General features: G+C 34.0%; 1 protein-coding gene across 7 annotated transcripts in view; it reads right to left on the reverse strand.

Annotated features, from left to right (window-relative positions):
* The window catches only part of PCDH7 (protocadherin 7), a 418,062-nt gene that overhangs the window by 351,997 nt on the left and 48,216 nt on the right, over nt 1-17,849 (reverse strand). For 2 of the 7 annotated variants that reach the window (XM_044225796.1, XM_044225795.1), the window contains one exon: nt 1,633-2,379. The exons of the other annotated variants lie outside the window; for them this stretch is intronic. In XM_044225796.1, coding sequence (XP_044081731.1) covers nt 2,302-2,379 — 78 coding nt within the window. In that variant the 3' untranslated portion in view covers nt 1,633-2,301. Of the gene's footprint in view, nt 1-1,632; nt 2,380-17,849 lie in introns of those variants that run through there. 7 annotated transcript variants of the gene reach the window in all.

Here is a 17,849-nt window from a genome sequence, read left to right on the forward strand (position 1 = left end):
CTCTTAAGACATATATTCAGCTTTAGGTCAATTTAAGTGGAAAAGCATGGAATTCCCTTAATACTAATGATCATTATTGAGTATTAATATGATCAGTATGAAATGTCACATTGCAATGTTTCAAAACTTTAGAAGTTTAGAATTAAAATAATCTAAAAATTGACAGCACCATCCAAACTCATCCTTTATAGGTGAGAAATCTGAACACCTAAAAACTCAAAAAAAAAAAAAAAATTCATCGGGTCTGGCTCTTTAGCAGAGCAAAATTTGACCTCAAAACTCCTGAGTCAGTTCAGGGTACTTTTCTCTTCACACCTTCAAAATTATCTCTGTCAAACCTTATCTCTGCCCAACCTTTTCTCTTTATCTAAAGTGGCTAAGCTCTTCACTCTCAAATTGTGAAGATGTAGTGACTGTATTTCAGAAATCAGGAACATGAGCATATTTTACGTCCTGTTGTTTTAAAGGATTATGAAAATAGGAAATATAGTCATCTTATAAAGCAGGATTTTTTTTATTACTTTGGTCACAGAAAAATATTCAATACAATAGAATTATACAGTTTATAGATTTATAATTTTTATAATAGCATAAATAAAGACAAAAATCCCTGTAATAGTATATAGATAGGGTACCGACTTCAGTTGATTGTCACATAGAAAGAAGAGGTAAAAAGTTTTACTATAAAGTTAATCAGTAAGATAAAGAGAAATGAATACAAATACCAGAGAACAATAGTTTCAAAATTATTATGGCACATGGTGACTACAAAAAATATGTCAATCTGTTTTAAGTATTTACCATCTTATCTATGTTAATATATGATTACTTATTATTAATTTAGGTTGAAGAAAAGTGGAAAAAAAAACTGTAACTTATAGATTGGATTAAAAAGTTTTAGTTAAAAATCAAATATTTCCCAAATATCTTCTATAAGAACATCCACGATTCATATCCTCTGTCACTGAGTGAAGTGCCTCAAAGAGTGTAATAGGATTTTCCAACTGTCTTCAAACGATTTCACAGGAGCCCACTCTCATTTTCAGACATTGGTACGACTTAATTTAAATGACTCAATGGCAATAAATATTACACTTAATTGGAGAGCCTTTGCAGTAGTCATTCTATATCAGAATGACTTTGTATGTGAATAATAATCTTTAATAGTGATAACACATATGAAATGGCTTAAGACAGTTTACTCTACCCCTTTACATTCTAGGCAACGAACCAAAGTGCAAATGTCAACCATTAAATTTTACCTCCTTCCACTTAGACACATACACACACACACACACACACACACACACAAATGTATCCACATACACTCATACCCATACAAAAATTAGACTTTATACAGTATCTTCAGGTGAGCAAGTAACTATAAAGTAAAGAGGTACTTCCTGCATGCAATTCATCCTTCAGCAAAATAAAAAAAGCCCTCGTCTGCATACATGAATGCATAGGACCACAAATTTTAAAGGCCAGTTTCCTATTGATATAATGGCCATACATTCCTTGAACATTTATGTGGTTTACCCTAAATTCAATAGGAAATTGTGTAAAAGTTTTGTGAGATATACTGTGATCTATCCTCTGCTTTTACACTGTAATAAATTATTTTACGACAAGTATCAGAATGACCTAAATTTTATTTTCTTTCCTGTCCACTAGTTTCTCATTTTCCCAGACCGGCAGTAGTATTTCTTCTTAACACTTTGTTAAAGAGCATTGAACAATCTAATTTTCCCAGAATTCAGTCCTGAGGTATACATTTCCATTTTCTTTGTTGATCTAGCACAGGCTCAGGTGATTTCTACATAATGCATCCAATTAGTTCAAGCAAGACAAATGAAATCACATCTATACTAATCTCCACATTATTAACTATAAACAGTAACAGGATATGTCTCCACTCTTTGCTTGAGTCCATTCAAGTGCAAACCGAAGGAAAAGGACTTCCTGTTCTTCTTTTCACACTCCTGAGTATGACGATATTTGATTCTGTTTCTCCACAGTAATTGATAAGATTGCAAAACCTCTCTCACATCCCTTCTTTATTCCATATTGAGAGCTTGCTTTCTTTTCTTTTCTTTTCTTTTTTTTTTCAGTTTGTTTGCCAAGGATAGTTTGATTTCTTTTTGCAGAGATTTTATTTTAAGTCCATTTTAGTTTTCTCCAAAATCAGAGCTTCATTTTAATCAGATAGTGGTCCTGCCTCTTGGGAATCGATTTCTTTTTGCACAAGACAATCCAAGTCTATTAGGATCCAACACACTGAGTTGGAACATTACATGTGTTTCACTTACGAGCACATACATTCATTTTACACGATTCCTCAATGTGGCCAGGGGGGTTCGTGGTCTGCACTGTATCCACCTATAAAAAATACAAAAATATATGTCTGCTTTACAGGGATGTGAGTAGGGTCTTGCTAGCTTAGTTCCAAAGCTTGGGTGCACATCTTGGCTGATAGTATTCTTTCCTTCCTTAAGATGTATTTGCAATGGCCATGACCTCTTTCAGAAGTCAAAGAGACATAACCGTTAGCTACAATTAACAACCCTGGGGCATCTAAATCAATACTGCTGGCTAATCTCAGGGATACCGTCTCTGACAAGAGATATTTGCATGGTAAAAGAAACATTGAATTCATTGTGTTTCAGGCCTCAAGCTTCTCAAGTCTATGAAAATGTCACCAGAATAGCGGTGGCAGGCTGGTGGGGGTTGCTGGCTTTGTTTATATTACAAATACAAAAAAGAATGAAATGGTAATTTTGTTGTTACAGCTTTTGCAACTTATAAATCCCCAAGATCTCAGGAACATGAGCTTGATCCGCGTGTTCACACCCTTCAAAGTAGCTCTCTTGTCTCCAAACACAATCTTTAGATAGCTCGCAGTCTCTTTACAGAAATCTAAGCAATTTACATGCTATCAATAAATGGTCTGCTGATCTCAGTCAAGGATGGATTACTCTACCCTTCAAAGTCCTGACCCTAAAAGGACAATATTTTCCAACTTTGTATCTAGTTGCACAAATTAAAGTGATGGTAATTTTCCTTCAAAATATTTTGGTGCTAATGTCGGTTTTAAATAGTGTTAAATATTTCTCTGAATTTGAGACTGACCAGTAGGCTGATTTCTGCTCTCGGTGCCAGAAGATACAGACTATCGTCTTCTAGTTTTATGGTACAGTTGATGTTAGTAAAACCTCTACAAAGTTTGAAGATTGCCAAAAAGACAAAATAAATCACTTCCACAGAATAAAAATTCTATGGAATATTCTATGGTACCATCCACTACCAAATTATTTATCCTTAACAGTCCTTAACAATTAGAATCAGTAAAGAGACATATTCCACCTAATTTCCGATGCAACAAAAGCATCAGGACACGAGAATCATTAGAAAAGAAATAAGTGATTTATTTCATGAAATAATTGACCAATCCATTTTTCAAAATAAATGGTGTAAAAAAAAGCCAAAACAAGTAATGTCTAATTTTGAAATTAATTGTTCATATACAAGAGTGGAAAATGTTTAATCTTGCCCTAATTGCAGATTATCAATATTAGCTGTATAAATTTAAGCAGCTTTAAGATGTTGTATTTTTTTATCTTTTCCTAGAAATGAAAAGAATATGTTTTTGTTTTGTTTTTTTGTTTTTTCTTTCTGTAGCAGCTCTATAAAAGCTAACGTAGCCTGGGATGCTCTGGCCAATTACACAAGCAACACACGTTTACCAATTACACAAGCATCACTGAGAAGTGAATCTTCTTAATTTAAATCATAAGTTTAAGATGAATTATCTTATTTTACACAGGCTATATGACTGCCCATCTCATTTCAAAAATGCTTATTAATAAGTGAAAGCTAAATATTTGAAAGTTTCAATTTTTGTTTTTTATCCTCAAACCAACCATAATGATGTAGCCATAATGCATGCCAAGACTACATTAGACCTTCCTGTTATGCACTCTTACTATATGTGATGTGTTGCGATAGCATTAACTACTTCCATGAAGTCCCTCCATTAATTCTCACATCCTATTCAAGGCTGCAGTGTGTTACCTGAAGGCAGTGTCACCTCTGTTCTGTTTATTGTTACATTTCTTGGTGTTGGCACATAGTCAGTCCTCAGTGAAAACTGGTTTAATGAATGAATGCATGTTTTTGAATAGCTAATTAAAGAAATCATATTATTTGTCACATCACAGTATTACTATTACCTAATTTTAATATTTGGAAATATTTTTCCAAAATATTAATTGTGGTTATCGCTAACTTTCTGTTTTTTTGTCATATGATTAGGGAATAGATCTTTCTTGAATTGCAGCAAATCCGCTTTATTTTACTAGCATATTATTTTCCCCATTTTTCCCTTCTTTAATTCTGTCTTAAATTGTCTAGCCACCGAAAGTTTCTCAAATTTCACTACCTTCTCTTTTTAATCATTCCCATATAACAGTCATTCTTTTCTTTTCGCTAAGGAAATGTACTATGTAAACTTGTCTACAAGGTTTTTAATAAATGAATACATAAGTAAAGCAATAAAAACAAACATTAGGAAATCAGAGGTGTCAAAATGTTTCATTTTCTATTTTCAAGACCTGACATACTTTTAAGTTGAAAACACACCGAAGAAATAGAATGCATTGAAGTAATAAAGTCACCATACAACCATGCAGCCTAATGAAATCCTCATATTAATTTATCATTGAAGAATAATATTTCATAAATTCATTTCATAAATTAACTATGTAGGAGCCAGTTTTGTGTTTTTGTGGTTTTAAGCTTTGATGCACTGAACAAACGCATTTGGGCACTAATATTCACCTGTCACTAAAGCAAGAAAAATGGACTCATTCCTTACCATTAAAGATTAATGTTTAAAAGCAAAAGTGCATACTTCAGATCACTTATTGAGTTCATGGAGAACTACTTAAGAATCACCATTCTGAAAAGTGTCTTTGGTGACGATCAGGGTAGAAATGGATGTTACCAAGATGTATTTGTTTTTATTTGAATCGGCTAACTAAAATGGATGTTACCAAGATGTATTTGTTTTTATTTGAATCGGCTAACTAAAATGGCACTGGAAACAATTTTCAGATCACTGCCACTGAGGAGAAAGGCTCTACCAAATCCGGCCAAACCAATCTTTCAGTCAGGTCCAATTCACACAAAGTTGTATAGACACAGCCTTTGTCTCTGCCTCTCAACTTTTCTCCTCGATTTTTTCTATCACCCAGGCAACAGTAAGTCTGTCTGTCTGTCACACACACACACACACACACACAGGTATGGGTGAGCACGTGTGGGGAGAGTAAGATGGAATCAAGTCATTCTGGAACACCTCTACCAGGCCATTTCTATGTGTCACTCAGCTTCTAATTCCTGGGAGTTTAATTAATGAACTTTATCGGTGAAAAGTTAACTTATCAAAGTTATGTTCTTTTTCCCAGACTTCCCAATAATGGGTGACTAGTGCTAGGAGAAGCAACGTGATTTATGCAGAGAATAGAAACAAGATTCAGATTTTGGTGCAAGAATATTCTGAACACTCACACAAAAGAAGAGATATGCTCTTAATTCTAAAAAAGAAAAAAAAAACCCAAACACCTCAAAATAATAAATAAGGAAATATATATTTTGAAAGGAATATGTGTCGATTTTTCTACTTATTTTTATTAGATATACTTCAAAACTAAATCACACACCTATGTAATTAGTGTAGATCAAATACAAGTATCTGTTGAATGTGTTTGTATCTAGCTGGCAATATGTAAAAAGTGCTATGAATATTCATGATTTTCTCCTTGACTGATTCTCAAATCTGGAGAAAAGAAAGAGCTATCACATAAAGAGCAGAGTCTGTTCCATGGCAGGGATAACCATACTGATGGCAGTTTCTGTAATCCAGGAACGGGAAGTAGATATTCCTAGTTTCAAGCATCAACAGGAGAATAAAGTAGCTGAACCAAGGCACAGCCACCTATCAGCCCTGACAGTTTATCTGCTACTTTTTTAAATATTCGAAAATCATTTGATATGGGAAATGGGACATAATCTAAGCATAGTTTTGGGTGAGTGGAGCTCTATGAGGAGGACAGTTCTGGACAGTATTTTTGTCTTTTACTTCCTTTTGATTTTTGTAAGTGATGTACTCCAAACCATAATTTACACTAATTATTAGTTACTTCAACACCTGTATAGATGTTTATTACAAGATTGCACTTAACTAATTTTATTTCACAAAGTCCTTATAAAGTAGAAATTGCAGTTTTGTTTATTTTACATATGAGCAAATTGAAACTCAGAGAGTTTAATCTTCTTACAAAAATTACACAGATAAGAATCAAGGCCCTAAACCAAGACTTTTGGCTCATAATAAAATATTTTTTTCCCTACATTGTATTTTCTTATAATTATTTTTTTTTTATCTGACTTTGATTTTTTTAAAAGTAAACAGCTAAGTTACAACTGCAAATGTCTCCATTTTCGCCATCAGGGATAAAAACCAAACTTATGGAAACTTCCTAAACTAAGTATATGTCATACCCAGGATTCTATCATAATTGTTTCAATTTATGAACACAACTTCAAATACACAAAAGTTGTCTAAATTGCCAAAGAAAAAAAGACTAGACAAATTCTATCCAACCAAAGAAAGGAAAGCCTATCCCCATCCACCCATGAGAGTACACACACACACACACACACACACACACACACAAAGGCCATTCATTAGCACAGTCTGGATTACATGCTTAAGAAAAGAAGACTTTCAGATTGTGAGTCAACCACTGAACCGGCCATGGAAGGAAGGGGACTAAATAATTTCATACCGATTCTTCATCATAAGTACTTTGATCTGACTTCAAGAAAATGAATGATTTGGGCCCTAACAAAAGAATGCCTTAGGTTGGACAGCCAAGCAATCAATATTTATTGATCGACTGACTGTTACAATCATGGAATCTCAGAGTTAAGCAGAATGCCAGAGGTTATAGAGCCCAATCAGGTAAGAGACATTACAGAAGGTATGGCAGGAAATACAAAGCAACATCAAGCACAGTCCTGGTTCTGAGGAAATTTTTATTGAAGGAACATACAAATACATACATGTAAAAGATTACAAACAGTGGGAAGAAGAGAGAAGAGCCAAGTAGGTAAAAACCATGAGAGCTTCAAAGAGTGAGAGGAAACCGTGATGAGGACAGCAGGCTGAGCACTCACTGATTAACTGAACCTAAGCTAGGTCTTAAGGGAGGAGTTGGCTTGAGATCTCCAGAAATGAGGCACACTATGGGAGAAGAGGCAACTCCGTGATGCACATATGAGGTGAGATCAGGAGACAGTGAGCAAATTCCCCTGCCTAAACCAGAGATTTCCATATTCCCATTCAGCAACACCATGGAGTATATTCTCTACTTTCTCTACTTAGCTTAAGTCTTCATGTAGGAAAAACCAATGTGATAATTATAAACACAATAACAAAACCGTCTGGAACATCCTAAATTAGAAATACACAAACAAAAGAAAATCATAAGGAAGAGAAAATGCATTTATAGTGCTGTACTGCAAAAATCTGCATGTAAGTGGACCCAAGCAGTCTAAACCCATGTTGTTCAAAGGTAAATTGTGGTTGACATTTTTTTTTTTTTTAATATAGAACATTACCTTTTTACAAACATTGATTACCTTTGGAGTTTATAGCAGATTTCTACATTCTAAGCACACATTTCCTCATTTAAACTGTTATAACAACTGTATATTACTTCAGTAATCAGAAAAAAGTTAAAAAATTATAGATAGATAGATAGATAGATAAAAAGAACGAAATTAGGATCACTGCTGTGAGTTAAAAGGAGATTTGGGGAGAAAAAGTCAATGTATATTGTCTGCAAAGATGTCTTCTTTAAAAAAGCCTCATGCTAGCATTTTAGAAATAGTTATGCCATCTAAGAGAAGAATGAGGACTATGCTTGATTTTACCCACTAGAAGAAAAGATAATCTGGGTATTTTTTACCTGAATAATTAAATCTCTGTACATACAAATTAACTGTATTAAAATATATTTAATTTATGCATTTCAAATTTTGATGAAAGGTTCATTCACAGAACCAAATGCAAAAAGGAAATAAAATCCCTTGGTTCACTGAAAAAGAAAAAAAAAAGAGAGAGAGAGAGAAATACACAGAAAAATTTAGTTAGCTGTCAGAAACCAGAGAATGTAATTAAAACAAATATTTGTTAAAACTAATTAAGTATTTGAGGATTCCTAGCTTAGAACAGCTTATTCTTAAATGTTAAATCCTGTGTGTCTTAATTCATAATTTTATTTTTTTCTTATTTTTCCTTTAAATAAATCTTTTAAAGAAACACTTTTCCCAAACCAGGGAGTAACAGAGCTCAACAAGAAAAGACTATACCATACAAGCAAAAACACTAAAATGGATCCTAGCTTTACAGTTCTAATTACATCTGGCCAAAGTTGAGCATTAATGCATTTCCATTCTTAAAGCTCATAATAAAAAAGTAAAATGATGCAAACTTAAGCCATCATCATTATCCTCTTCAGACCATAATATTGGCCACTTTTGGAAACAAGAGCAGTGCTGGCTAGTGTTCATGTGCCAATGCAATAAGCTTTCTGAACAGGGACTGGATGTTAATGAGAAGATGAAGTGAATAGCAAACTCGGCTGTTCTTAAATGCCCCTGAAATTGCAATCGTGCGCCTGAAAAATTGAGAGCTACTTGGGGAGTCTTAAACACTCACTGCAAAGAGTAGAAAGTAGTCAAAATGTTTCCAGGTGATGGATAAACTCACTAAGAGTTTGATCCACTAACAAGGAAATGAAGTAAAATGCCCAAGGAGTTAATTGAGTCTTGAAAAAGTAAATGTGAGAAAGGACAAAATTACAAAGTCCAGCCACCCTGTTTCCAGCTTTACAGGAACTATGTTAACAGTTTAAGAACGGGCACAGCGATCATGCGGTCCTTGGGTTAATAACAGATGGATTTCTAAATTGAATAGAATTCTCTTTTAATTATTTGTGGTTGGCCAGCTTCAAAATTTTATGCTTTCTTATAATTAGAAATTTCTAAAAATGTTTTCATAAATACTTTTGTAAATACTAAGTGGCACTGATTTTGGGATTGATATAAGCATAATAAAATGCTGATGTTTAGTACACAGAAAGACACTGCATTAATAACTAATGTAGAAAGATAATTGCAGAGATAAGGAAATCACCTTCTACCAAACTGCGTTCTACCAATAATAATACCGAAGCCCAGAGCAGTGACAAGACATATCCAATATTACACTGAAGACCTAGGATTAAAACTTAATACCCTCACTCCCAATTCAGTGGTTTATTTCCATTCAGATTATGGAAATTACAATTTAAAACAAATCAAAGATTTTGGGATGAGATTATTCAAGTATCTCTAATTCTACTACATTCTATTGTGAAATGCAGAGAAGATATATAAATTGTATAGATGTCCTTTTAATTTATACTGCACTTCACATTAATAATGGCAATGCACTCATCAAAAAGAATAAATGACAATGCAAAAAATAAGCAAAATATGGTAAATACCAAAACCAAATTCCTTGTAATAAAAACATAGCTGCATCAGCTAAATTTGCAGAATCTTTCTTTATTTTGAAGAATCTGAAAATTCATAAGAAATTAATAAAAATGAAGCCAAGCTTTTTTACAGTTTCATTTCAAATTTTGGGGTATGGTCCCAATTCATGTGATAGAGAACTTTTTAAATATGCCTTCTATGAAAAGGACAGTAAATCTTGCTTTTTAAAATAGGTCACAAGTCTTAAAGCACTTAATCAAAAAGCAATATGGTGTTTCCTAACAGAATAAAAAAAAAGATTATTTGCTTCTCTTTCGTTCCTTTGTCTTATAAGTGCAGTGTGATGTATTAGTTTAATTAAAGTCTACCAAATTATCATAAGGATTTTATGTGCTGCAAATAATTGGCTTTTTGTTCTCTGCTCACTTTTTGTTAATGGAAGCAGAGCACTTTTTTTTTTTTTTTTAAATGATACTTAGTATAAGATACCAAAAAACTACAGAGAGGGAAGGCAAATGAGGTGCCTAATGAAGTGACCTTTGTCATCTTGGACATGAAATAAAATTAAGTCTGCACTAATGCAATGAAAATAAGTCAATGTTTCCAAAGAGTTAAGAGGATAGGTGGTATTATGGCTTGGAGCCAAACCATACCGAGAGTCCTACATATATAAAAATGACAATCCCATTAATATGAAAAGCTGATAGGCCCTTAAATTGAAGTAAAATGTATTAAATAGATCATGTTATAAGATTTTTTTTAGTGTAAAGCAAAATGAATCAATCTTTATTATGGAACAGATTTAGGTGATAATCCAGATAAAGCATACTACCAGGTGTCTCTTTGATAAGAGACAAATTAAGGACACAGTGAACAGAGAATTAATGAATGTATCATAGTAAATGGAAGTTGTTTCAGGAAATAACAGTATTAACATAACCTCTCTTGCCAAAAAGTGAGTTGGAACATACTATAATTAAAATACACATTCATTTACAAGACATAACTACCTCTGACATAACATTAAAAAACAAAAACAAAAACAAAAACAAAAATACCTGGGATCATGAAATCAGTTAACTGAGTAACTGTGGAATCTGAAAGATGGAAATTACCAGTGATTTTCTTACAGTATAATTCCTAAAATATATTACAGGATATGTATAAGACATAAGTGATAATAAGCAGTGTTTCTTTTGTTAATAATAATTTTTAAAATGCAATCATTATTCATTTATGACTGTGCTAAAAGGGACATAATCTATATATTATAGACTTCTGGAAAATTTGAGCTCAAATTACTGAAATTTTTTTTTTAAATTTCTGCTTCTATTTTTGGCCTCATCACATGTTAAAAGTTTTTAATTACTAATAATAACATTCTATTGCATGTTTATGAGATCTCAGGCTAGGCTAGCTTACATGGTCCCTAGGAAGTAGGTATCATTATCAATCCCATTTAACAATGAAGGGGCTCAGGAACTGAAAAATTAACTTGTTCCAAATTACAGATCTAAAAAAAAATGGCAGCTTTGAAATTTTAAGCTAAGAAGTCTCACCCTGCTATCTGTGCTCTTAACTAGACTCCATTCTACTGCCTCTCCAATTAGTGATAACATTGTTCTTAAAAGCAGGCTTTGTCAAACTTGCTATACCTTCTTAAATATAACCAGTAGCATTTTTTAGGTAGACAGTATGATCACATTTTTAATACACCCATAAAAACTTCAGTTTCTTATCTTAGGTTTATTAAAACTCTCGCTTGGGACACCTGGGTGGCTCACTCAGTAAGAGTCTGCCTTTGGCTCAGGTCATGATCCCAGGGTCTTGGGATGGAGGCCCACATCTGGGAAGCCTGCTTCTCCCTCTCCCACTCCCACTCTCTGTCAAATAAATAAACAAAATCTTAAAAAACAACAACAACAACAACAACAAAAACTCTTGCTTGCTCTGTTTATCACACACACACACACACACACACACACACACACTCACCAAAATAATAATTACATTATCATACTCCTCAAGAACGTCCAATATGTGTTAGCAAAGCTATACTCAGGTGGTGGTAAAACTATGTTTTCTATTTTCTTAAAGCCAGTTCTTATGAAATCTCATTGATCATAAAATCATCATTAGGTCACAAAAATGACAGACTTCCCAACCCATGATACATTTTATGAAGAGAGTTCTCTCATTGGTTCTCTCTAAAGAAACACTCCTATAAAGTGCTTCCTCTGTGAGAGCACATGTATGTTTTGAACAGATACACTTGATTTACTCCATTTGTTTTAAGCCAAAGAGTGAAAGGGGATCTTTGACAAAACTGTCATCTTTAAAACACGGTGATATTTCATTTTCCCCTCTGCACTATTTAGATTGCCTGGAACTGAAATGCTTCCAGCAGCTCCTATGTCCAATTTTTCAAAGCTGTCACTTCCTAGCAAATCGGCTTACGCAAAATACTTATGTTGTCAGAAAACAGAACAAACATACATTATAAAATACATTCTATTCTTTTTTGCAGGTCAGTCTTATTCAAGAATGGGAACTTGGAAGAATGTGTGGAAATAAATTAAAAGATGACTATGACAGATTGGCTTAAGTCAATGAATCTAGTACATTCTGATTAGTTTCCAGAGATACACTTGGACTTAGCTCAGTAGAGTTTTCCACACAATAATCTTATAACCAAAATGTTATTTTCAACGCATTCACTAAAGTCCATTAAATTGAAAAAAAAAAAAAAAAACAAAATTCACAGGGAAATGGGACATTGAAAGATGACCATGGTTACTCTTCCTAAGTTCATGTCTGTAGCAGCTATTATAATGTACTTGTCAACATTCTCTGTCCCAGAGGCTAAGAACCACTAAGCATTACACTTGGGAGATCTCTAGCTTTTCTGAATTGTGAGCATCGTCATTCGCATCCTATGGTTCCTGACAAAGTGAAAGCATGGCAGAAACAAAATGCAAAACAATGATTACAAAAATAGATTGAAAGATAACAGAACTTCAGTTACTACTAAGCAACTTCCAGAATGTGAGAAGAAATATGTTTTTAAAGGATTCAGTCATACTGACTTTAAATATAACTCAATAATCTTAACACAGAGTATACTCTCTGGGTACACACATATACACATTCTCTGAATTGTACATATTTAGATATGTATCAAAGGTGAAACATTTTTTTTTAATGTATGCACGATTACACAATTCTGGCTTAATCTCTCCACGTTTATGTGGTAAAAACTACCTAAGACACAATTCTTTCCATTACTTTAAAAAGCTAGTATTGCCTCAGCAAAAGCCAGAACTGCTTATGGTCTACAATCTGAAACCCAGTTCTCTCCTGGCACTTTAACACTAGATCTGTCACCCTTTAACACCACAAAATCAATACTCTGGAATGTCATGGTTCTCTGATGGCCCACAAAGTCAAGGCATGATCAATTTCAACTTCCTTACTAGACAGAAATAGACTTAGACAAATAAAAAAAGATTTCATTCAAGTTAAATTCAATAAAACAAAGGAATAAAGGTAGAAAGAGGCAAAGTTGTTAGAATTCAGTCCAATGCATTTACACTGAAATCTAGATCTATTTTTAAACCCAACTAAACTTCACACTCAGCCCAAAGTTATGTATCAGAAATTAAAACAAGCTTAGAACTTGCACCAATCCCCAGATTAAAAAATACTTTCAATTAACTATGCGTGTGCATGTGCATCTCTCTTTCCTTCATTGCATTAGTTAATAAGCAGTAGGAAAAGGATGGTATCTGAGTTCTTTATTGTATATCCCTAGAAAATGGGAAAATTTTCAGTTTCATGCTCAGTAAAAGCAGGACTCTTGTTTTTCTTGTTATAAACTATATATCTTGTATCTAGAACAGACCATTTGGGGCTTACACAGAGTAAGCCCTTAAATATATTTAATTAGGGTATGAAAATCAATGCATACCTTAGATATAATGTGGTACCTACACTCTTTTGAGGGCAAAAGCTTCCTCTTTCTCGTTCACAGCTGTATTTGTGTCTTCTACAGTGCCTAGCACATAGCACTGCTGATTTGAATGAACAGAGAATGCCTCCTCTTCTACTAGTCACTTTCTAGCAGTCAGTGGAATTGAAAGCATAGAGTGATGATTTCAAAAGGTTTTTTTTTCCCTGTAATAAATATATATTGTGGTTTTATTTTGCTCCTAAATTTTGACACATACAAACACAAAGACTTATTATTTAGTAACACTTAGAAAAGCCACGCCTGCGAGTCAGGAGGCATGGAATTAACTTCAGGTTCACTAAATTGTCATGAAAATTTGCCTCTCCAGACTTCTCTAGTCGCATCTATAAGATGTAAAGGAGGGTACAGAGAGAATAGGATGGTCCTCGGGTTTACTTTTGGGAATATGTATGGATATACCCTCTTGGGTATTTTGGATACCAATCCAAAAGAAATCAATGAAAGGGACTCGACAGGTCAGAGAAAGCTGGAAATCACTCTTATTAAGAGAGTTTAAAGAAATTGGAGTTAGCTATTCAACTGAACAAAGAAAATACTGAAAATGGCCAAGTGAAGCAAGCCAGGTTCAGGGGTCTTCCAGGCCTGTGGTACCGAGACCTGAGTTACTACTTCTAGTCCCACTAATGCAGACTGTCTAAGTGGGCTCAACCCTTGTCTTCCTATGCTACTAAAAAGAAAAACACACTCCCATCTAGCTTTCTTCTAGCAGAAGCTGTGTGACAGAATTCTGGCCAGTAAGATACAGAAAAGTACTCGTGGAGGGAACCTGTCAGGATAGAAATGAAAGGTGATGAAGGCATGTTTCTCCTTTTTCTTTTTGTTCTTCCTCCATTTCCTGCGAAACAGGGACAGCGCGGCAAGAGGCAGCAACCAATTTGGGACGATGAGAAGGAACCTGAAAGCTAAGGATAGTAGAGCAGGAGGATAGCAGTATCGTGACTACTCAGTAAAAGGTGCTGACTGAGGACTTCCTGAATCTTATTACAAGGGAAAAGCCATCCCTTCATTGAACTATGGTTAATGTATTACTCACAGCTAAATGCATTATTAAGTGACATAGTCACTAAGGAAAAAAGAAACAAACAAACAAAACCAGAGAGGATTAGAAAAAAAAAAAAAAAAAGAATATGATTGTAAGGGCCTTCAAACTACTTTTATTTTTATCTTTTTAAAAGATTTTATTTATTTATTTGACAGATAGAGATCACAAGTAGGCAGAGAGGCAGGCAGAGAGAGAGGAAGAAGCAGGCTCCCTGCCAAGCAGAGAGCCTGATGTGGGACTCGATCCCAGGACCCTGAGATCATGACCTGAGCAGAAGGCAGAGGCTTAATCCACTGAGCCACCCATGCACTCCATACTACTTTTAGATACCAGATACAGGGCTGTGGATGACTTTGATCTGATCAACTACCATGTTTTACCAACTTTTGTATCAATGACACTCTGCAGAAAGGAAGCAGCTTTTCAGAAGACATGAATTTTAATTCTGGCTCTGTCACTTAATAACTCACTAAATTTTAGCAAGAGTTTCTTCAATATGAAGTGGAAATCAGAGCATTTACTTGATAGGGGGATTGTTAGTATTAACAATACAAAGTGTGCAGAAACAATTTTTAAGTGCATAGTGTTTTACCGGTAACCATTTACATGAAATGACATAAGTAAAACACTTAAGTGTAAGTTCTGGAACACAGTAGATGTTCACTTATTATTATCATCACTCTTGTTATTATTGGACAGTGTCTATCTATATTATCTTCTTTTCTAGAATACATTGCCACATAAGTCGACCCTGAGCGTATCCCTCCTGCCTCATGACCCATGTCTCTGGCTCATGGTTAATTGAAAAAAAAAAAAAAAAAGTCCATTTTTAACCTCAGCAGAGTCAGAGTTTCTCTCTCTGGTATTTGAAATTGGCACCCAGAAAAAGTACCAGTCTTCTAAGAAGATGGGGAGGTAGCATGCACATTCAGAAAGTATGGAGTTGTTGGCCATCGTTAACAATCAAGAGTAGAGAAAATAAAACAGATTATCTCCAATGCCGAGAGAGAAAGTGAACGCACAGAGGTAAGAGATGCACAATCAGGGAAAGCTGAACTTCGAGTCCGCTTCTGAAGATGAGGTTCCGTGACATCTTCATGCCAGCATAATATATCTTTAGCTAACATCTCTTACCAGCAAAGAGTTGCTAATTAAATAAGCACATTTGTTCTGGCGTTACTATTGAAATGTGTTACCAGGTCAGTTATAGAAAATCTGAACCTATGAAAAGTCACATGTAATTCCTTTCTGTTTCTACAATATTATGTTTGCTCTATAATTTTGCTCTAAAATTTCATAAAGAATTTTTTTAAAGAAACATACTCCAAAACAGAAAGTATTTTCTGATTTAGATATGATTCCTAATGGCTGCAATCACTGAAAAAAAATATGAGATTAGTTAAAATTCTGAAGCTATGAAATACTGTCTTGAAATTTTTAATCTGAGCAACTTCTTACAAAATAGATCAAACAAAATTCACATTTATATATACAATTTTCTACTTTCCTCTCTTATGAATAGCAAGCAGCCTAAGAAAATATAGATGTTAGGTACCATAAAAATAGAACTGACCAATTTCTAAAATCTCTCTGACTATTAAGTAAATGGTAGGATCCTCTGAGTACATCATGGTACCCAAACTCTAGAATCAAAGCATGGGTTTTCTAAAGGTGGGTACAGCCAAATTGCTAAATGCTTTTGGATGGAGACCCAGAATACGAGGGCTTATGTGTATGGCCTTGTTTTGTTTTGTTAACAGTGAAGAAAAACTCTTGGGTTTCACTATAATCCTACTTTAACAGTAGTCATTTTTCAGATGTAGTACTGGTTAAATATGGTCAGTTTTCTGTTGCTCGGACAAAATTATAAATTTGTTCAAAATGAGAAGTAAAGATTAAATATAAGAAATGTAGGGGAATATTTCCATCTGGTTACAATAAACAGGTCAAATAACACATGTGTCCTGTTTAAGGCATTTGGATAACTTATTTTGTCAATGAAATATTAGCTTGTGATGGAAAGAAGTTTTATGACATGAACTTCCCAGAACAGAGAAGACCCATATTTATTGTGTTTACATTCACTTTAAATTGTCACAGCTTAGATCTAAGCCACCTGCTCACTTTTATAATTCAGTGGCAAAAAATATAGTGATATAATAAAAGTCTATATGCTTATACCTTGCATATCTCTTTAAAATAATCAATCTTGAAGTGTATACTGACTGTTTCTTAAAGACAAATAAAAGATAAACTATCTTTGTTTTTCCCCCTCAAAATTTTGTTCATTATATAATTTCAGCAATAACCGATTGGATCTTATGTTAATTATTAAATAAACCTTTTGTTCAATTTCCCAATTTTGTTCTTATGTGTTTAACAGAAATTTTCTTCTAATCTTCTAATTTATATTGACCTGAAGCACAGATTACAGCTGTAATTATAACTTCTGTGGTAGAAAGTAGTCAGCATGATACAGATGCTATTAGTTTTTGTGGGGAAGATGAATCTATAAAGACAGACAAGTAGAATACGGTCTCACTGAGCACCATATTCCCATCTGAATTTCATATTTCTCCTCCGATTTACTTCACCCCAATTTCTATAACAAACACATTGGGTAACAAGGCCATGACAATCAGTGCTGTTTCTTATATGAAGTGGAAATCATAGCATTTACTTGATAGGGAGATCGTTAGGATTAACAATACAAAGTGTGCAGAAACAATTTTTAAGTGCGCAGTGTTTTACCAGTAGCCATTTACACAAAATGACATAAGTAAAACACTTAAGTGTAGGTTCTGGAACACAGTAGATACTCACTTATTATTATCATTCTTGTTATTATTGGACAGTGTCTGTCTATATTATCTTCTTTTCTAGAATACATTGCCACAGAAGTAGACCCTGTGCATACCCCATAAGTCATAAGCCAATCTCAGACCACATCCCATAAATAAGGAAATCTGCACAATACATGAAAACAATAATGATTTATTTCTTGAGAGAGGAGAAAACCTAATGAACTATTTCAAGCAAGGACAAGTGAAACTTGGTGCCTTTGCAGTATCTGTGGGATCTACTTTTAGAACAGATACTCCTTGTTTGAAAAAAGCGAGGAATGATGTTAATCTACAAGGGAAGGAAGTCATTCATGGCTGTCTGTTCAGA

Source organism: Neovison vison, chromosome 11, assembly GCF_020171115.1.
Source record: "Neovison vison isolate M4711 chromosome 11, ASM_NN_V1, whole genome shotgun sequence".
NCBI lineage: Eukaryota > Metazoa > Chordata > Mammalia > Carnivora > Mustelidae > Neogale > Neogale vison.